The sequence below is a fragment of the Myxocyprinus asiaticus genome, chromosome 32, assembly GCF_019703515.2.
Source record: "Myxocyprinus asiaticus isolate MX2 ecotype Aquarium Trade chromosome 32, UBuf_Myxa_2, whole genome shotgun sequence".
NCBI classification, from domain to species: domain Eukaryota; kingdom Metazoa; phylum Chordata; class Actinopteri; order Cypriniformes; family Catostomidae; genus Myxocyprinus; species Myxocyprinus asiaticus.
In genome coordinates this window covers 27,166,612-27,188,581 of record NC_059375.1, presented here as the reverse complement: position 1 = coordinate 27,188,581, position 21,970 = coordinate 27,166,612, and the positions used below count along the sequence as shown (strand labels likewise).

Below are 21,970 nucleotides of genomic sequence, written 5' to 3'. Positions count from 1 at the left end.
CACATACACACACAAAACTATTCTTCTGGACTAGTATTGTAACTCACCTGTCTCTGCTCTACACGTGTACTCCCATCCAACCGTAGGTAGATGTGTCCATGGTAGTTGAGGAACTGCTCAAGTATATCCAGCATGCGCGTCATTTGAGTGAAGATGAGGACTCTGTGCCCTCCTGCTTTCAACTTTCTAAGCAGGAGGTGGAGTGTCTGCAGCTTACCTATACAAAAAAACAGACAAAAAAACAACAAAAAAAAAGTTTACTACACAAAACCATATATTTCTTATGTGTAATATCTGTAAAACCAATGAATGTACCTATTGGGGTCTTCATACTTACCACAGTCATACTGAATAAGCCTTAAATCAGGGAAATGTGTCCTCATGTTACACTGGATGCGATGGAGCGTATGTGTGAGTGGGGATAGACGGGAAGATAGAAAGGAGGAGAATACAGTCTGCTGATGTCTGAGGGATGGAGGTGGGTGGCAGCTGTGCATGGTGATAGGTTTTGCCTCCACTGGAGGAATGATAAAAGTGAACCTGTGGGGTGGAACAAGGGCACTCATTAAAAAACTTTAGTGCAAAAATACACTGTGAGGGCTGTATATATTAGTTTTCATCATTTTGATATTTGTTATACATCTTGATATCTACGTATTTGCTCTGAAGTGACATTCAAGGGTGATTTTGTTTTTCCAACAAACAAACCGTTATTTCAAACAATCAGCCCCAGTTGCAAAGTAGATTTAAAATTTTTAAATGCAAGAACTAAAACAGTAAAAAAAAAATAAATAAATAAGAAATTATCGAGGCACACTGTTTGACCCTAAACCAACACATGGAAGAATGATATCTTTTCATTTTCATTCGTATGCACCAAAATAAAAATACATAGCAATAAACAGCAATAATTACCTATATAAAGGCCTTTATGTAGACTCAAGAGTTCATATATGTTCATTACCCTAATGCCATCTAGGGCTGGGCCATAGGACGATGTTATCGGATATCGACGATGTCTTACAAAGATCCCGCTGCCGACTGCGACACTCATAGACAGACGATGATCGACAAATATCAGGAAATGGCAAAACCATGTATCTGGAAAGTCGGCAAATATATTAAACAGTAGCCCAGGTTGTGAAACTAGCCCCCACCACCTGCAAAATGCGACGAGGCTGAATCCAGTTCGCAAGCTCCTCGTCCAAATGCATTTCATGCGCGGGTAATTTTGCTCATTTACCCGCAACAGGCAGGCAACCTGTAAGACATCTCGGAGTGACACATTACAAGAAATGCTGTTAGTCACAAAGGCATGCGCTTGAAGAAACAAACTTTATTATATTTTTAAGAACAGACAAAAGAAAAGCCATCAATGCTTGTGTCTGATTTGCTGTTTGTTCAGAGGCGTGCAGCACGAGCTTTTCATGTGGAACACATGCATGTAAAGAGTTTTCACTCTTTTTTTCCTCAGTTTCATTCGTCTGAAAACTGTTTGCAATAATAATGTAATCTATGAGAATACTGCAAATTATCTCCGATCATCTCAGGAAGAGCTGTGAGTTTAGTTCGCTTTATTTCCATGTGGTTAGCATGCATTGTGAACGCAACTCTGCAGGTTCAGTTATGTATATATTTGTATTAAAGAAACAAAGACGAAAGTGATTAAATCATAAAGTAATACAAGACATGTTCACCTTGAACCTAAAATGTACTTTTATTTTCTTCAGGCAGCATTAACTGTATTACCAAAATGCAATACAAACACAAATTCGATAAGAACACATATTTGGCTGCATTATTTTGGGAACACAAGGGAATTTATTAGGCTTATTTATTATGATTATTATTGTCTTTACATTTATGACTTCTTAATCTGTAGGCTATTAGTAATTTTCCACCTGGTGTCGTTGACGGTTGCCTGCGTGATGGCAAATGGGACCGTTGGAGATGGTAAATGTTTGGATTTGGGGAGGTGGTTAAATAAGATCTTATTTCATTATAATTATTTATTTTTTTAGTTTAAAGTGCGATTTGAATTTAGAAATGTCTTTTGTTTTTCGTGTTTCAATAAATTAATTAAATTTTTAAAGCAAAATCAATAAAGCAAAAAAAATTCACAGACCCTCAGCAGGGGGGGTTGACTATATAATCGTATATCGTGATATTTGTTAAAGCCGATTATAAATGGCATATAAAATACATATTACATATCGCCCAGCCCTAATGCCGTCAGCATTGGTTTCTATGTTTCTATGCTGCTGGTGAGTGCAAATGTTTATTACTTTTTGATATATTTATTTTTCATTAATGCATATAGTTCATTTAACTTTTTTGCCAAAAGAAAAGCATAGTTTGTTGAAATGACCTTATTTTGAAACTGTTCTTGGTAAGATTTGTGAATAAAACAAAATATAAACTTTTTATTTTTAACTTTTATTTGTTTTATTTACGAGTAATCGATTACTCACTTTTTTGTACTTTACTAAAAATGTTTTTTGAAAAAGACACACCCCTACTAATATATATAGATAGATAGATAGATAGAGAGAGATTTAATATTAGCAAACTATAGTTTTGGCAAGTCGTTTAGGACATCTACTTTGTGCATGACATGAGTAATTTTTCCAACAATTGTATACAGACAGATTGTTTCACTTTTAATTGACTATAATCACAATTCCAGTGGGTCAGAAGTTTACATACACTAAGTTAACTGTGCCTTTAAGCAACTTGGAAAATTCCAGAAAATTATGTCACACCTTTTGGCAATTCGCTTCTGATAGGCTAATTAGCGTCAATTGGGAGGTATGTGGATGTATTTTAAGGCCTACCTTCAAACTCAGTGCCTCTTTGCTTGACATCATGGGAAAATCAAAACAAATCAGCCAAAACCTCAGAAACAAAATTGGACCTCCACACGCCTGAAGGTACCACGTTTATCTGTATGAAAAATAGTACGCAAGTATAAACACCATGGGACCATGCAGCCATCATACTGCTCAGGAAGGAGACGCATTCTGTCTCCTAGAAATTAACGTAGTTTGGTGTGATAAATGCAAATCAATCCCTAAACAACAGTAAAGGACCTTGTGAAGATGCTGGAGAAAACAGGTAGACAAGTATCTATATCCACAGTAAAACGAGTCTTATATTGACATAAGCTGAAAGGCTGCTCAGCAAGGATGAAGCCACTGCTCCAAAACCACTATAAAAAAGCCAGTCTACAGTTTGCAAGTGCACATGGGGACAAATATCTTATTTTTGGAGAAATGTCCTCTGGTCTAATGAAACAAATTTAACTGTTTGGCCATAATGGCCATTGTTATGTTTGGAGGAAAAAGGGGAGGCTTGCAAGCCGAAGAACACCATCCCAACCGTGAAGCGTGGGAGTGGCAGCATCATGTTGTAGGGGTGCTTTGCTGCAGGAGGGACTGGTGCACTTCACAAAATAGATGGCATCATGAGGAAGGAAACTTATGTGGATATATTGAAGCAACATCTCCGACATCAGCCAGGAAGTTAAAGCTTGGTAGCAAATAGGTCTTCCAAATGGACAATGACCACAAGCATACCTCCAAAGTTGTGGCAAAATGGCTGAAGGACAACAAAGTCAAGGTATTGGAGTGGCCATCACAAAGCCCTGTGGGAATATTGTGGGCAGAACTGAAAAAGCGTGTGCGAGCAAGGAGGCCTACAAACCTGACTCAGTTCTGTCTGGAGGAATGGGCCAAAAATTCCAGCAACTTATTGTGAGAAGCTTGTGGAAGACTACCCAAAACATACGACACAAGTTAAACAATTTAAAGGCAATGCTACCAAATACTAACAAAGTGTATGTAAACTTCTGACCCACTGGGAATGTGATGAAATAAATAAAAAGTGAAATAAATAATTCTCTCTGCTATTATTCTGACATTTCACATTCTTAAAATAGTGATCCTAACTGACCTAAGACAGGGAATGTTTTCTATGATTAAAAGTCAGGAATTGTGAAAAACTGAGCTTAATCATATTTGGCTAAGGTGTATGTAAACTTCTGACTTCAACTGATATAATTATATATATATATATATATATATATATATATACACACACACACACACACACACACACACACACACACACACACACACATACACACACACACACACAGTGCATCCGGAAAGTATTCACAGCGCTTCACTTTTTCCACATTTTGTTATGTTACAGCCTTATTCCAAAATGGATTAAATTCATTATTTTCCTCAAAATTCTACAAACAATACCCCATAATGACAACGTGAAAGAAGTTTGTTTGAAATCTTCATATATATATATATATATATATATATATATATATATATATATTATTATACACACACACACACACACACATACATACATACATACACACACCAGCCACATTATTAGGTACACCTGTACATTTAATTCATGCGATTATCTAATCAGCCAATTGTGTGGCAGCAGTGCAGTGCATAAAATAATGCAGATACGGGTCAGGTGCTTCAGTTAATGTTCACATCAACCATCAGAATGGGGAAAATGTGATCTCAGTGATCTGGACCGTGGCATGATTGTTGGTGCCAGACGGGCTGGTTTGAGTATTTCTGTAACTGCTTATCTCCTGGGATTTTCACACACAACAGTCTCTAGAGTTTACTCAGAATGGTGCAAAAATCATCCAGTGAGGGGATTCATGAATCAGTCATAAAACAAAGGATGATCACAAAACTAGTCTAATGACTCAGTTTTTAGTAAACTTAATTTACAAACAAAAAAATAAAATGATGCAAAATTTTCATTTCACCAGCAAAGTAATCTTGTATATTTATAGCCCAGCCCTAACTTTGATGCATTAAAATTTGATTTTGACGCTACATTTATTGAATTTACCTGTTTCAGTGATCACTTTTTCCCCTGCTATATTTGTGACCATCACCGGGAGAAAACAATGGCAGTGAATGGAAAAACACCCATAAAACGATCCCAAGAAAAACAAAAAAAAGTTTTTGATCCATGCAAAGTCCCAGGAAAGGTGTATACAGGTCTGTGGTCAGCACAAATATTGCCAAATTTCACTTTGAAGGACATTTAAATATATTTTATCCACGATTTTCCTCCTTACGGAGGCGAGTCTGATGTGTGACCGGCGCGTTCACATGCCTACCGTCATATCACAGTAAACATCTCTCATTTAGAAGTTACACATGTTTGTGTCGTTTTCTGCTCTGATTTGGTCAAAATATTTCAAAACATCTGTGATGATCCCATCTGTATGAATGTAAGAGTTGCTTTTAACTCATGAAGAATACACAGAAAGCAGCTGAGGCATATTAGTGTTTTACATTGTAGTCTGGTGGTGTGAATAAAGTCTGTGCATCATGATCTTATGGTGTGTTGTTTATTGACTGACATTATACACTTACAATACTGTATGTAATATATATACACATTGTAGTGCATTTTACTTATTACAATTATTCATAAGAGTGTTATGAATAGCATTGTCCTATGTGCATTTCCAGTTTAATTGTATCCAACTCCATTATGTTATAAATATAGTAGACATGTGTATAGATAACTGACATGTCTGAATTAATAAGCAAAGACCATGCTCTCCCATCGTTGCTTGACTTTGGCGAAATGAAGCCGTCACTTAAAAGATAAAACTAAACTGAAAGAAAAATTATATTTTGACTCTGGTAATTAAACAGCAGTATCACCATCTCAAGATTTATAAACAGAAACAAAATTTTTGCCGGCTTTTGCCGTATCCCACAGCGCAGCACATTGAAGGTATATGGAATTTTGGTCACAAATATGGTGGCGCGGTCATACAGTGACGTCACATGAAACAGGTCAATACATTTAAGTGCTTTATGTATATGGGGGTTAAGAGATGTTTGTAAAAAAATACCTGTCCATGACCTCAGAGAGATGTTTAAGTCTCTCATCTGAGTTATGGATGGCTTCTTTCAGGACTTCACTCTTTTCCAGGTAATCTTTGTGATGGTGTGATTGAGCAGTGAGGCAGGAGCTGTAACCAGAGTAAGTCCAGTTGTCCAGAACAGGACGTGCTGGGGACTGACAAGGGCCTGGGAGGAAGGTTAGGAAGTCCAGCACCTCATGGCCATACACAGGCTTAGCACTGCAGTGCAGATCGTTGATGCGGATGATCTGAGATATTCTGCTATCTCGTTGAGCCTTTCGGCTGTCTGCAATCCATGACTGACAAAGACCAAAGTGAAAAGTAAGTGAAAACTACTGGTACAGCTGAATAACAAATAGATCACCAAATTTATATACAAAGAAAAAGGGTAAAAAAAAAAAAAAATTATATTAAGTTGTAATACTTTAGCAAGGAAGTATTTTCTTCTAAAGTAAATGTATTACAAGAAAGTTACTTTTGCCAGTGTTTTGAGATGCTTAAGACATTTGAAGATGAAACTATTATTTAAAATGGAAATAGTGTTCTGCTTCATATGATCTTGTATTTAAGAAGCATAAACATGAAAACACAATGAAAGTGGGAAGACAGTGAGAAGAAAAGAGATTAATCAATAATGTATTTTAAGATTAATGCTGTATTTATTACCATGTAGAAGGGGGATAGTGGTGGAGGTGGCGGTTGAATGCGGGGACGCTGAGATGTTGACCCACTGCTCTGAGGTGAGGATGCAGGCTTAGGAGTGCTCATGCGCAAAGTAATAACATCACTACCACGGTCCTCACGGTCCTCATGTCCTAATGATGAATTCACTTTCGCTACTGCAAACAGAGTGTGTTATTACCATATAGCACAGGGCGATAATATATATATATAAAAAGAAACGTCCTTTTTTTAGGACACTATATTTTAAAGATAATTTTGTAAAAATCCAAATAACTTTACTGATCTTTATTGTAAAGAGTTTAAAAATGTTTTCCATGCTTGTTCAATGAACCATAAACAATTAATGAACATGCACCTGTGGAACGGTCGTTAAGACACTAACAGCTTACAGACGGTAGGCAATTAAGGTCACAGTTATAAAAACTTAGTACACTAAAGAGACCTTTCTACTGACTTTGAAAAACACCAAAAGAAAGATGCCCAGGGTCCCTGCTCATCTGTGTGTACGTGCCTCAGGCATGCTGCATAGAGGCATGAGGACTGCAGATGTTGCCAGGGCAATAAGTTACAATGTCCGTACTGTGAGACGCCTAAGACAGTGCTACAGGGAGACAGGAATGACAGCTGATCGTCCTCGCAGTGGCAGACCATGTGTAAAAACACCTGCACATGATCGGTACATCCGAATATCACACCTGCAGGACAGGTACAGGATGGCAACAACAACTGCCCGAGTAGTTCTCACAAGCAGGGCTCAACGCTAAGGATTTTTTCTACTGGCCAGTGCTTCAGATTTTTACTGGCCCTGCAAAAATTTTCACTGGCCAAAACACAAAAATGACAAATAGCTGTTTTTACCATCATGGATTTAAAAAATATTTTTTACATATCTTATGTTTTTAATACAATGCCCCCCAGGGGCCTGGGTAGCTCAGCAAGTAAAGACGCTGACTACCACACCTGGAGTCGCGAGTTCGAAACGAGGGCATGCTGAGTGACTCCAGCCAGGTCTCCTAAGCAGCCAAATTGGCCCGGTTGCTAGGGAGGGGAGAGTCACATGGGGTAACCTCCTTGTGATCACTATAATGTGGTTCGCTCTCGGTGGGGCATGTGGTGAGTTGTGCGTGGATGCCGCGGAGAATAGCGTGGGCTTCCACACGCACTATGTCTCTGCGGTAACATGCTCAACAAGCCACGTGATAAGATGCACGGACTGATGGTCTCAGACGCGGAGGTAACTGAGATTCGTCCTCCACCACCCAGATTGAGGCGAGTCACTACACCACCATGAGGACTTAAAGCGCATTGGGAATTGGGTATTCCAAATTGGGGAGGAAAAGGGGAGAAAAAAATAAAAAATACAATGTCCCCCAAAATTGAATCACATTTATAATTTGCATGATATGATTTATGATTTATGTAATCCCATATATGCGCTTTACAGATATAAATTCATAAATACATCATATTAACCTCAGCTGTCCTGCCATTAAAACATGTGCTTTTAAGCCAAGAGTTCTGTGGAGGAGATGATGGGTTTTCAGTCACCCATTTAGTCATGCTTTCATGCAACTTTTGCACATGTGTAGTGTTTTCACAGGAAGGATCAAAGATTATTCACCGAGTTAAAGATTTGATTATTGGCTGAGAGAACAGACTTGCTACTAAATCAGTTGTGATGTGTAATATACAGTAGGTAGATATTAGGCCTAATCTGTGAATTAACAATGTGTATATAACATGAAATCAGACAACCCAAACAAGACCAACACTGACTGATATACAAAGAACAAAAACAAAAATACCTGTATAGTCCAGAAATGAGACATGTAATAGGTGTTTTATGAGGATGATATGAAGTAGACCGTTTCAAATATTCATCTTCACCCTGCAGCTGAACAGCTCTGATAATAATAGCCTAATAGCCACAGTGATCTTGCTTCTTTTCATATCAAACGCCATTATCATGTCGAATTAATGTTTACGTTTTGAAACATTACCTAATAAAATGTATACTTACATTTTGGATACTGAGCAGCTTGTGATTTCCAGACACGTGTATAACTGGGGTTTAACAAAGTTTATTACGTCTCATTCGGCACTTCATCTCTAAAGGAGAATTAATGAGAGAAAATGTGTTTGTTTTTTTACAGTGGGAATAAAACTAGCGCTCTGTCCCTTTACGAGAGCGCATGCACTTTAAACAGTCTATGCTGCATGGAGAGAGATGATGATGAGACATGCAAGGAGAGACATGGATTTTCAGTCCTATAGAAAGAAACTGTTGATTTCTTGTGTTCCAGTGTGTGGATTACTAATTTTCACCAACATGTAAAAATGAAAAATGTGGGGATTTCACGCACCGTGAACATGGAATGTGCAAGGACACTTAAAATGTTGCACAAGACGTTAAATCCCACTACGAAATTCATTAAGTGGGGTTTTTTCCTGCTATTTTCTACACATTGGTAATAGCTGCTGCTAAGACACTTGGAAAAGAGCGAGGACAGTGCTAGGAGTGCATTCGGTGTCTGCACGATCTTGTGCGTGCATGCGACTGTGCCTTGGCGCGTCCAGTATATTATGCATTTGCGTGTGTTTGCGAGATAAATATACGCGCTCGCTCCTCGGTTAGTAGACTTTGTTTACGCTGTGTAATTTTTGTGCTCTCTCGCTTGTTGTTTGCTTGCACTAATGTTATAAATGCAGCACTGGCCCGATCGGGCAAGTGACTGTTCTAGCAACTGGCCCGAATCTTTCTCACACTGGTCCCGGGCCATCGGGCAGTCCTTATTGTTGAGCCCTGACAAGGAATGCACAATCCCTCCATCAGTGCTCAGACTGTCCACAATAGGCTGAGAGAGGCTGGACTGAGGGCTTGTAGGCCTGTTGTAAGGCAGGTCCTCACCAGACATCACTGGAAACAACGTCGCCTTTGGGCACAAACCCACCTTCGCTAGACCAGACAGGACTGGCAAAAAGTGCTCTTCACTGATGAGTCGCGGTATTGTCTCAGCAGAGGTGATGGTCGGACTCGAATTTATTGTCGAAGGAATGAGCGTTACACTGAGGCCTGTACTCTGGAGCGGATCGATTTGGACGTTGAGGGTCCGTCATTGTCTGGGGTGGTGTGCCACAGCATCATCGGATTGAGTTTGTTGTCATTGCAGGCACTCTCAATGCTGTGCCACCAGCCATACTGCTCGTTCTGTGCGCGAGTTCCTGCAAAACAGGAATGTCAGTGTTCTGCCATGGCAAGCGAAGAGCCCAATTCCATTGAGCACATCTGGGACCTGTTGGATCGGAGGGTGAGGGCTAGGGCCATTCCCCCCAGAAATGTCCGGGAACTTGCAAGTGCCTTGGTGGAAGCGTGGGGTAACATCTCACAGCAAGAACTGGCAAATCTGGTGCAGTCCACGAGGAGGAGATGCACTGCAGTACTTAATGCAGCTGGTGGCCACACCAGATACTGACTGCTACTTTTGATTTTGACCCTCCCCCTTTGTTTGGGGACACATTATTCCATTTCTGTTAGTCACATGTCTGTGAAACTTGTTCAGTTTATGTTTTAGTTGTTGATTCTTTTTATGTTCATACAAATATTTACACATGTTAAGTTTGCTGGAAATAAAAGCAGTTGAAAGTGAGAGGTCATTTCTTTTTTTGCATATAGCTCTTTAAATAACTATTATAGAGTTTATATAGCTCTGTAAAAAATTAAGAGACCCCTCCAAATTTTTCTTAAATCAGCATCTCAACATGGCAGCCATTCCATTCCAGTGTCTGTTGAATTCCAACACAAGCACACCTCATTCTATGTAATGAGGTACTGATTAGGTGCTCACCTGAACCAAATCTTATTTAATGAGAAAAAATATAAAAACTACTGCTGTGGTCCATCGCTATCCTCTTGCAATAAGACTAGCTGGATGGCAAACACAGTGCTAGTAGTACCTCAAAAGTGATTGGAAACAAAAAATAACTATTGACCATTCCAAAGAGCTGAAAAGTTTTCAGTGAGGAAAAGAAGGGTTAAATTCTGGCTTTACTGGCAGAGGGATACAGTGAGTGTCAGGTTGCTTCCATCCTCAAAATTCCAAAGACGGCAGTTCATAAGAACAAGGTCAAGCAGCGGACATTTGGGACAACAAAGTCGAAAACGACTCTCCACTTACTGGGATGACTGCCAACTCATTTGAATGTCATTCAACAACCATAGGATGACATCAAGTGACTTACAAAAAGAATGGCTAACGGCAGCTGGGGTGAAGTACATGGCGAGGACGGTTCAAAACGGGCTCCAAGGGGCAGGGCTGAAGTCGTGCAAAGCTAGAAAAAAGCCCTTCATCAATGAGAAGCAAAGAAGTGCCAGGCTGAAGTTTGCAAAAGACCATAAGGATTGGACAGTAGAGGACTGGAGTAAGGTCATCATCTCTGATGAATCCAATTTTCAGCTTTGTCCAACACCCGGTCATCTAATGGTTAGACGGAGACCTGTAGAGGCCTAGAAGCCACAGTGTCTCGCACCCACTGTGAAATTTGGTGCAGGATCGGTGATGATCGGGGGGAGCTTCAGCAAGGCTGGAATCGGGCAGATTTGTCTTTGTGAATCAAGGCACGTACAAGGTTATCCTGGAAGAAAACTTGCATCCTTCTGCTCTGACATTGTTCCCCAACTTTGAGGACTGGTTTTTCCAGCAGGACAATGCTCCATGCCACACAGCCAGGTCAATCAAGGTGTGAATGGAGGAGCACCAGATCAAGACCCTGTCATGGCCAGACCAATCGTCAGTCCTGAACCCCATTGAAAACCTCTGGAATGTGATCAAGAGGAAGATGGATGGCCACAAGCCATCAAACAAAGCCGAGCTGCCTGAATTTTTGCACCAGGAGTGGCATAATGTCAATCAACAGAAATGTGAAAGACTGTTAGAGAGCATGCCAAGACGCATGAAAGCTGTGATTGGAAATCAGGGTTATTCCACCAAATATTGATTTCTGAACTCTTCCTAAGTTAAAACATGATGTTGTTTATAAATGAATATGTACTTGTTTTCTTTGCATTATTTGAGGTCTGAAAACACTGCATCTTTTTTGTTATTTTGACCAGTTGTCATTTTTCTGCAAATAAATGCTCTAAATGACAATATTTTTATTTGAAATTTGGGAGAAATGTTGTCAGTAGTTTATAGAAATAAAACAAAAAATTTCATTTTACTCAAACACATCCCTATAAACAGTAAATACAGAGAAACTGATAATTTTGCAGTGGTCTCTTAATTTTTTCCAGAGCTGTATTTCTGCTATTAACTCTAAAACTGTCACCTAAAAGTAGGGCTGGGTATTGATACAGGTTTCCCCAATTAGATTCTGATACACAAGCTCTCAATTCAATTCATACCCATATGAATTGATATTGAATATATTTCAGTTATAATTAGGGCTGAACGATTATAACAAAAATCATAATTGTCGATTATTGCCCTTGATATTGTAATCGCGATTATTAATGTCGATTAAAATATTAAATTACCATGACGTCACAAAGCAAGCAACCACGTGGTTCTTCAGAGAAGCAGATTTCAATGGTGGATATGAGCTGTGCTCTAGTTTCTTTTAAACATATTTTAAGCATTAAATATTGTAATAATGTTTGTTAATGTTAGGCCAAATAAACATTATTTTAAATGGATATCTATGGTATAGAATACATTTAATTATTGCTAAATTACTGCTTAAATTATTAGTCCACGTACAGTAAATATGACATATTCAACATTCAAACTTATTAACAGCCGATTTAAATTGACCAAGTTACTTACTGCGTTCAGTGAGCCCTTTAGTTGCGAGACAGGGGACCATTCATCCCGTTAGATCTTCAGTGGTGATCTTGTTCATGTATGATCATCGTTAGATCATTTTTAGCCTCAGTGGGTGCACTTTGGAAATTAAAAACAATCATTTGCGATCGGAGTTTGTGTGATTCGTGAAAATGTTAAATCTACTAATACAAGCTGCATGGCAAATGGGTCTTATTAGAGCAGATGCGATAACAATGATGGTGATTTCTGAAATATGCTATTTATGCCATATTCTTTATGTTGGCTACACATCCAAAACAAACTTAGAACAGTTAAGCTCAATTACTTTATTGCTATTTTGTACTAATCAAATTCTCATTGGCCTACTTATTAACATGACAAAACAAAACTGTTATTACATTTTAATAAATTGTATAAATTGTACTCTCCCATTACAATGACTGCTGTCACTCACTGCAGGTTTACAATGTTCGAGATCTGCAATTCGACGCGAGCTCAATGACGCTCTGCACAAAGTTCTGCACTATCGCGAATGCTCTCATTAAAAACAAAGCTGTCTAATCAGCACAATAAATTATTTAAACCGCGTCTATGCCTTGATTAGAACGGAAGCGTTTTAGTTTTGTCTTGTTGCTCATTAGCAGTGTATTTAACATCTACGTTCAAAGTGAGTGGTGCAATACGCAATGAATCCAAATCTTGTTCTACAGCTTCTTTTCAAGTGTCAGGTGATGTTTCTTCAGTATTAATTTTCGTGTGCCACCGCAAACAGAGGTGGAACATAAAGCAAGCATCTGGGCATTCAGACGGTTTAAAACTTGCGCATTAGGATCAGCTGTCATTACTGATGGATGACTTATTTAAGTGGCTCTGATTGGCCATTGCCGTTCCATTGCTCAACGGACATGTTAGTTATTGGTTAGAATATTCAACCGCTCCAAAAACACATTGTAAATAGAAATCATTGATGCAACAGAAGCAGACTTAAACTGAACGCTGTAATCGTCAGTTTTCAAAATTACATAATCGTGGCAGCCGTAATCGTAATCACGATTAGTTTTTCGATTAATTGTGCAGCCCTAGTTATCATGTCCCTTTTGCTTACATCTCAATGCAATTCTCTCCCAGCTAATGTGGTCAATTATAAAGCAAACCTTCTAACTAGGTACATTATGAAAATATTAATTTGACTCATTATATTTTATTAGTTTTTCATAATTTTGGTAACATTTTAATTTTTTAAAATGAACAAATCCATGTATTCAAATCAATAGATATGAAATTATATTGCATATATCATGTTACGTGTTTATTGTTTAATTGCATCATTTGTACTATTTACAAGTATTTACATTGATTTGTCTCTAAGAAAACCGGCATTTCTGTAAAGAGCATCTGTAAATGAGTGCATGTTAACAAGAGGACTCGAATGGCATTATCTCATCCGTGTTATGTGTGATTAGAACCAAATGTTTATTTTTTGTTGTTTTTGATCAACAACTGTAAAGAACAGAAAGGGTATTAAAAGAGACATTATTCAGTGACAAATGGGTTGTGTGGATCTCGTCTTTAGACTGATTACACGGAACAACTAATACTCTCAACACGCAGTGAAAGGATCTCGCTGCTGAATACTTTACTATTATACTACTCAGTTACTGGTGAGTGAAATCTGAACATTTACCATCCAGTTGCCAAATATACAAATTTTTAGTCATAGCATAAAATTTGGTTGCAAATGCCAGTGATTTTCTCTCATTGTAGAGGGTTGTGCATAAAGTAAAAGATTGTTTAAAATGAAGATCGTGATGCATCTGAAAATCAATATTTTTTACCCACCCCTACTAACAAGTATTTCCTTGAAGGCATCTGAATACCGTTATTGCAGTTTTTTCATGTTATGACTGTTATCATGATAACAGCGTTTCATGACGTGTTTCACCTATATGCATTTTGCAGTGGCGCAGCACTATTCTTGATGCAACATAACGCTTTCCAGCCCTAGTCAGCTGTGCACTTTGTACAGTGCGAAAGAAACCCAACCACACACACAAACAGTGACGTCACTGCACAACACACGTGTCAAACTCACTTCATTTCATGTGGCCCACGAGCTTATTTCTGAAACGCAGAATGACAGGGGATTGCAACGTTTCACTAACGGTGAAATTAGCGCTTTCCTCATGAATATTTATGAGCCTTTCCCTGTCATCTGAACCTTATATTTTGGAGCACATTTTGCTCACTTCAGAAGCGTAATGAAACAGTGCTACATGGATCAATTATGAACATGGCTCAATGTATAGAGCAGCGCAAGCGTAGAGCAAGTGTGGTAATTTGCGGACTGGTCTCAACCACACAAACTATTTTAAATTTGCTTGTGAACCAGTGAGATGCCTGGTGGGCATTTCAAATCCTGTTAGAATTCGGTACAGAATTGTCTGTTGCAAAACTCTTATGTCTCGATGATGAAACTAGTTTAAAACAAACAGCCCCCACATTCTAAACGGCACTGACAAAGAAAACAGGAGAAACATAAATTGCAAGGCTTTTCAATTCTCAGATCACAACACTTACAAAAATGTACCATGGATTTACTATAAAAACACTAACTATATTAACTATGGTAGTTGCGGCAGAAAAAGTTTCTAAATATATTTAGACTGCTGTTAATAATTACAAACATGCCATAGTTTTTATATAGAAACCATTGTTACTAACCATGGTAGTGAGGAGCCATGCATGGTTTTACCTGGTTACCATGGACTTATTACAAATATCATTGTTAAAAATATGGACACTATGGAAGAGCTATAGTACATTTTCATAATTATTATGGGCCAAGCCATCAGTTTTACATATGTATAAAATCTGTTCTCTTGTAATGCTCTCTGATTGTAGGAAAATGTAAGTTATTTTGTTTGCCTTCAGAAATTCCAAGACATGACTGTAGTTTAATCAGTAGGAGCCTGATGAAAGGAATCTGTAAATAAGATCCAACTTAGTCACACTGTCAGAATATTTCAATTTAGCCCTATAAAAATTAGGTGTTAATTTTTTCCACAGATGTTACTGTTGTTAATATCATAATTTTCATCTGCATCCCAACCTCAAAATCAATGCTTTACTGTCAAATGTGCATTTCAATGCACATAATATGTAATATTATGGGTAATTGCATGGGTGCTACCAAGCAGGTTATGTTACCAGAAATATTCTGGTGCCACATTTTCAGTGGGCCCTTTGAGGGTACAAACAACCCTGATGTGGCCAAGGCTGAGTTTGACACCCCGTTTTAAGCTATTCCTCCACTGACACACGTTAATACGGGTCCGGCGTTGCGGGCTCGTGGATGCGCGTACAACAGCACCGCTAGGTGAAACACTGGAGCATATTTCTCCATTGAGCTATTCAAATGGGTTTGACAAATTCATACGATTTATATACTGCTAAAACTTCTGCACAACTGAAAAACAAAACGCCTCTATTAAACACAGAGCAAACTCTGAAAACAACATCTGTGCTCAACTAACCTGGTTCTGTTTTTGTAGCTGGTCCCTGTACCACTCTCAACACAGGGCGAGCGGGTGGTGTCTGAGATGAAGCAACAGTTCGGGGAGGAGCAGCATAAACCGGAGGCCGTTGTGAGGGCTGTGAAGTAGGCGTTCTAAGAGCAGGGCTTGGGGTGCCATGTGGACGAAGGGTGACTGACTGAGGAGGAGCAGGACGAGGAGAAGGAGGCACAGCCAGAGTGGGGACCGACCCTCCTTCTTTACTTGCTGCCTGACGAACAACAATCTTTACAATTCCGGGTCCACTTACCATGGATGATGGGACTGCAATAAAAGATGAGTATGGTTAGTTACAACACAAGAATTTAATCTGGAAAAGAGGAAATAAAAAAAAATCAGTCAGACTGGGCACCAGATTATGGACTACAGTAGCAGAGCTATCAAAATACCAGGTCTGGCATTATTTAATAATTATTTAGTCTTGTATCTCTAAGCCAGGCACAAAGCAAAAAGGGTTTGGATGAGCAAGTCCAAGATTATGTTCAACCTACATACATTAGAGGAACAGAAAAATGAAAATATGATAAATGAGAACTACCTAATGAAAAATATAAAAAGGCACCCCACTGTTAAACCCACTCACTTTGTAAAATAAATTAACAAAATTAACAAACTCAACCAAAACCACCGCAAATCTTAAATACCCTCTACAACTTATGACCTACCAAAATTATAACATTTAGTTATTTTTTACTTTCATTGTAGATTTCAAACACCTTATCCAACAGAAGTTTAGTTAGTAGGCAACAAAACATTAGAATATGATGCAACATGCAGTTAGAAACAAAAGAACCAGTTCCAGAATAGCCATGCACATGCTATGCAGAGTAACAGGTAGTTTGGTACCCAGGATACAGGTTGTACCCAAACAAGGATAAACTCATGGACAGCACCAGTACCTTGAGTAGCGGTGAAAGGTACTGCTATTCCAGAGCAGGATGGGGTTGTGCTGGCTGGGTGGGGAATTGCTGAGCTGCTACCTGACTGACTAACAGTGTGAAGAACTGCCACCTGAGCTGACTGACTAATAAGGTGGTGCTGCCCACTACTGGAAACCAGATGCATTACATTTCCTAAAGGGCACAACCACAGAAGAAAGTGTTAGGCCATAGACTACACCAAACACTCACAGACAGTCTGAAGGCGTGCAGGAGAAAAGCGAAAACCTATCCTTAGTAGGCAGTGGATAACTTCCACAAGCAGACTTTACTTTGACTTTTTGCATAGAAGGGAGTGGTTACCTTGGATGGGTCGTGGTTGGGGCACAGGGACTTGATGCAGCTGAGTCCCAGAAAGTGTGAGCTTGTTGCCCTGAAGCTGGAAGGTGACTGGTTTACTGCCCTGACAGGACGACACTGGCCGACCGGCCAAAGATGCCAGCTGAGCAATACTCACCACCTCTCCAGCTGTACATGTGAAGGATAAATGAAAATACACGATTTAGGGTTGCAAAAAAATAATCTTGTGACTATTAATTGTCTGTTTTAGGGCTATGGTGATTAACTGTGGTGATTAGGGCTTTCACGATTAATTTTCATATAAATTGTCATATTTCTTAAATGTGCATGTGTGCTTCATACACCTTAAGAAGTCATTTTTACATATTTAACTTAAAATATTTAAAACAGATAATAAAATAGGGATACATGATTTCCTTTTAGATAGATGGTCTTTATTGTCCCAGAGGAAGCTTCTTTTCACCAGTCTGCTCCACAAGCACAAAACATACAGATACCCACATTACATCATATGGTATATTACATAAATTCCCCTGCCCCAACCTGTGTACATGCATACAAATCAGTGATTAGATCAGTGCTATCGAGTTAATTTGTTCAGAGCAGCAATGGCTGATGGGACAAAACTTCTGCCAAAGTGAGCTTGTTTCCATCTTAAAGTCCTGTATCTGCAACCGGAGGGTAGCAGTGTAAAAAATGGATTCAGGGGGTGATCAGTGTCATTTGCTATTACTTTCGCAAGACGTGCGGTGGCTCTGTCATTCATATCTGAAAGTTTGGGAGTAGATAGGCTGATGATTTGAGGCAATATGTGTTATCTTAGTGAGTTTGTTTTTGTTTGAAATGGTTAACATTGTGAAGAAACAAGGAGAGCAGTGCAACAAGATGGATTGAATTATGCTTTTACAAAGCAGCAGCAGAAAGTGGAGGGCAACAGACAGAGCTCTGAGTTTGCGTATTATGTAAAGTCTTTGAGGTGAACGCTTTTGGATGGCAGTGATATGTTCATCGAAACGTAGTTTATCATTTATGATGAGTCCAAATATTTGAAATTGCTGATCTGTTCAACTGGCTGTCTGTGGATAATGGCGTAGTTCAGTCCAGGGTGGGATGTGTTTTATGCGTGAATTACCAGTTCTTTTGTTTTATCCACATTCAATTGGAGGTAGTTGTCAGAGCACCACTTTGAGAAGTGAGAGATTGAGTGTTGGTAGGCTGTAACAGAGTTCTTGTCATTGAGTAGTCCCAGTATAGCAGTGTCAGAGTATTTGTAGTATGTGGTGACGGGTGACTGACTAATGCAGTCACATGTGTAGAGGGTGTACAGGAAGGGACTGAGGACACCGTCCTGAGGGGCACCAGTATTGGTGGTGATGGTTGATGTCACAGTGCCCACTTTTACAGCCTGTGGTCTGTTGCTTAGGAAATTGTGAATCCAGTGGATAAGTGGAGGAACGTTGAGGTACTGTATTTTATACAGTAAAAGTCCTTGTTGGAATGGTGGTGTTAATGCAGAACTTGACATAGTCAGTGATTAGTGAAACCCTCTCATCCAGATTGCCTTGGAAGATGTCCCAATCAATGCATGCCAGTGAGCCCTGTAGCCGTGTGATGACGTCCTCCAACCATTTGGTGGCGCAGCTGGTTTGTAGCTTGATGCATTTCAATTCCGGTTTGTAGTATGGGAGCAGGAAAACAACATTGTGATCAGAGAAGCCGAGTGGAGGATGAGCCCGAGCGCTGAATGGCTCAGTTACGTTACCATAAAATAAGTCCAGGGTGTTCTCTTTCTTTGTGGGGACATCTACACACTGATAGAAAGAGGGCAGAACATCAGAGTCTGCAGTTGCTGAAATCACCTAGAATAAACACCGGGGCTTTGGGATATTTAGCCAGCATGGAATTAACGCACTTGGCTACTAGTTCTGCTGCTAACTTGGTGTTCGCACTGGGTGGGATGTAAACACAGCTGATTATAACAGTGGGGAATTCCCTCGGGAGGTAGAAGGGAGGCAGAGGCAGGGTCAGTATCTCCACATCTGGTGTACAGACACCACCTGTTGTTAATGTAGATGCAGACCCCACCACCCATCTCCTTGCCCAACTGGCAGGTCATATCGGCCCATATGACAGAAAAATGTTCAAGACTGACCTCAGTGTCTGGGACGTCCTCGTCGAGCCAGGTTTCAGTCAAGGCAATGACACAGGCATCTTTGCAGGCCCTCTCCACTAGGCACTTGGCATGCAATAAATCCATTTTAGTCTGGAGGGAGCAGACATTCGCCATTATAATGGAGGGAAGAGGGGGTCTGAAGGGACGCTTTCTCAATCTGGTGCGTACACCTCCTCGCCTACCTCTTTTCCTCAGTCGGATCTCTAATGGAAGTAAAACTGGCTTATGGCTTATGACTGCAGAGGATAGAAGACTGTAGCTGTAGAAGATACTCCCGGCTATAGGCAAGTGGTCTGTATCCGCTAGCCTCTGGTTTAAGCGCCGAGCTGTTATCGATAATCCATATGATTGTGAATGCGATCCCAAGCACTTTGTATAGGTCCAGCATTTTAGACATGAAGCTAAACAGTGGACTCGATAACAGACGATGAGACTCACATTAACTTACAAGTATACCTGTGTCCAGTAGACTGTGACTGTGTCGTCGCAGCAGAGCTTTACAAGGCTTACTTTAAAAATTTACAAATTACTTGAAAAATAATGTTTAAATATCAAAATATTTCTAAATACTTAAAATATGTCTCTCTTTTTGTCCACTAAAACGGTGTAGGCCTAACCCTAACCCTGATGTTGTGCGCATCAGAGTGCTTCACACTTCCGTACATAAGCTGCTCTGGTTGACAACCGTGGTGCGGCTCAGTGACACTCAGAGTTCAACTAAATTACTCAGTTCATTGCATTTCTATATTCACTTAAAATTCCCTTACTTGAGCATTAAAATGTGACTGGAATGTGAAGTGCACAATAATCGCGGTTACCTAAAATAACCACGATCAGTGATTATTTAATAATCGCGACAAGCCTAGTTACATCTCACACAACTTTATTTTGATGAATTGTGCAGTCTCATCACCATGAGACAACAGCAAAACAATTGGTTTAATTATAAAAGACTGATACTGTAAATGAACTTACATGGCAACCGAGCCTGCATGTCTGGGCTGAGCAGAACCCTCTGAGTCATAAGGTTGCTTGCTGGCTGAGGGGGAGTGGCCACAGCTGTGATGCTGGAGGGTGTTGAGGGGCGTATAGTCACTGGGTGGGGGGCTGGAGGCCTGATTGCAGCACTGGAGGGGACAGTGCTAGGACCCACTGGAGCTCTCGGAGCAGTGACAGGATTAACAGGGCAAACTGAAACAGGAGTAGAAAGTTAATCTCTTCCAGTATCACACACAAGTAATCACCCATGAGAGTCACTTGCTGATTATGATGTAAGGCTTGGCACTTTGAGCTGACCTTGAGGTGATGGCTGGGAGGGAGCCTGGGAAGTGGTGACCTCTGTGATTAGAGGCGGCTTTGGAGTCTGAACCGCAGTGAGGGTGGGACATGCGGGTCGTGGACTGTTCACTGTGGAGCGCCCGTCAGATTTAGGAAGAGGTTGGAGCATCCTGAAGAGAAACAAACATGCTGAATATTTTAGAAAGATAATACAAAACTTCACTCTAAGTCTTATCATACAACATGTACCATTTATTTACCTAAAGCATAAAAATCATACTGATGGATAATGTGTTCAACTTAAAAATAAAATTAAAAAAATAGGCCTACCTGTTGACTTTCATGCGAACAGGCTTTGGTCTGGGTGGAGGATCAGGGGAATCCATAATTTCCTGAATAAGCTGATGTGTCACTTTCCTCTGAGGCAAGAAAACATCTGCCTGGTATCTAGATACACGTCGCTCCAGACCAACCAGGTCAAACAAGGACAAATCACAGCGCTTTTGAAAAGATGAAAATAAGTATATCTTTTTTTATTAATCTTCACTGGGGTCCAGAACAGAAAGAAACAGGGGGACAAACTGCACCTACTGAACACAGTTCTAAAATATATCCACAGATAAATGTATATTTAGGTATTGTAACAAACAAAATCTCAGGATTGTTTAGGTTTAGATCATACTTCAAAAGGTGAGGTTTCAAGGGCCTCCTGAACCAGTGAGGCAGTAGAATAGATGATGGGCTTTGTGATGAAGGGAGATTGTATGGGCCTTGGATCAAACAGATTGGGGTGATTGCACACTTTCCGCAGCTGCATTAGGATGTTGATCACAGACATGAAATGGCCACTTGCCAGAGTCTCTCGTGTCCTGGGAGTATGTGATATAGAGAAAGAAAAATAGACACAAATAAGGAAAACCCTAAGATCATCTGTAGTATGAACAATATGAGTCACTTAATTGTCAAAGGCATTAGCTTTTATCATCAACAAAGTAAAAAAAGCCTGTTTTTTTTTCCCCTCAATCACACACCCCTATCTGTTTTCCCTGGACACTTACGAGGCCTGGGCCATGAAGTCATCGTAGAGAAAACGCTGTCTTTTGGAGAGTCGACAGCGCACAACATGCTCATATTTTTTGGGCATTTGTTTCTCCACATCTGCTTTGATTCTGCGCAGCAGAAAGGGTCTTAACACCTACAGAGAGAGAGGAAGAGAGATACAGGAAGCTTATTTAAAGCCAAATGTACATATGCCACCCTATAATATTAAA

At 39.8% G+C, this 21,970-nt stretch overlaps 1 protein-coding gene across 3 annotated transcripts in view; it reads right to left on the bottom strand.

The window, feature by feature from the left end:
- The window catches only part of LOC127423071 (helicase SRCAP-like), a 45,498-nt gene that overhangs the window by 8,979 nt on the left and 14,549 nt on the right, over positions 1–21,970 (bottom strand). For 2 of the 3 annotated variants that reach the window (XM_051667096.1, XM_051667097.1), the window contains 12 exons: positions 21,758–21,894; positions 21,382–21,568; positions 21,030–21,199; positions 20,718–20,869; positions 20,397–20,612; positions 17,252–17,416; positions 16,910–17,083; positions 15,972–16,274; positions 6,599–6,771; positions 5,921–6,231; positions 338–540; positions 48–217 (listed from right to left, as the gene is read on the bottom strand). In XM_051667096.1, the coding sequence (XP_051523056.1) occupies positions 48–217; positions 338–540; positions 5,921–6,231; positions 6,599–6,771; positions 15,972–16,274; positions 16,910–17,083; positions 17,252–17,416; positions 20,397–20,612; positions 20,718–20,869; positions 21,030–21,199; positions 21,382–21,568; positions 21,758–21,894 (2,361 nt within the window). The remainder of the gene's footprint in view (positions 1–47; positions 218–337; positions 541–5,920; positions 6,232–6,598; positions 6,772–15,971; positions 16,275–16,909; positions 17,084–17,251; positions 17,417–20,396; positions 20,613–20,717; positions 20,870–21,029; positions 21,200–21,381; positions 21,569–21,757; positions 21,895–21,970) is intronic. The other variant, XM_051667098.1, reaches the window with a different exon arrangement.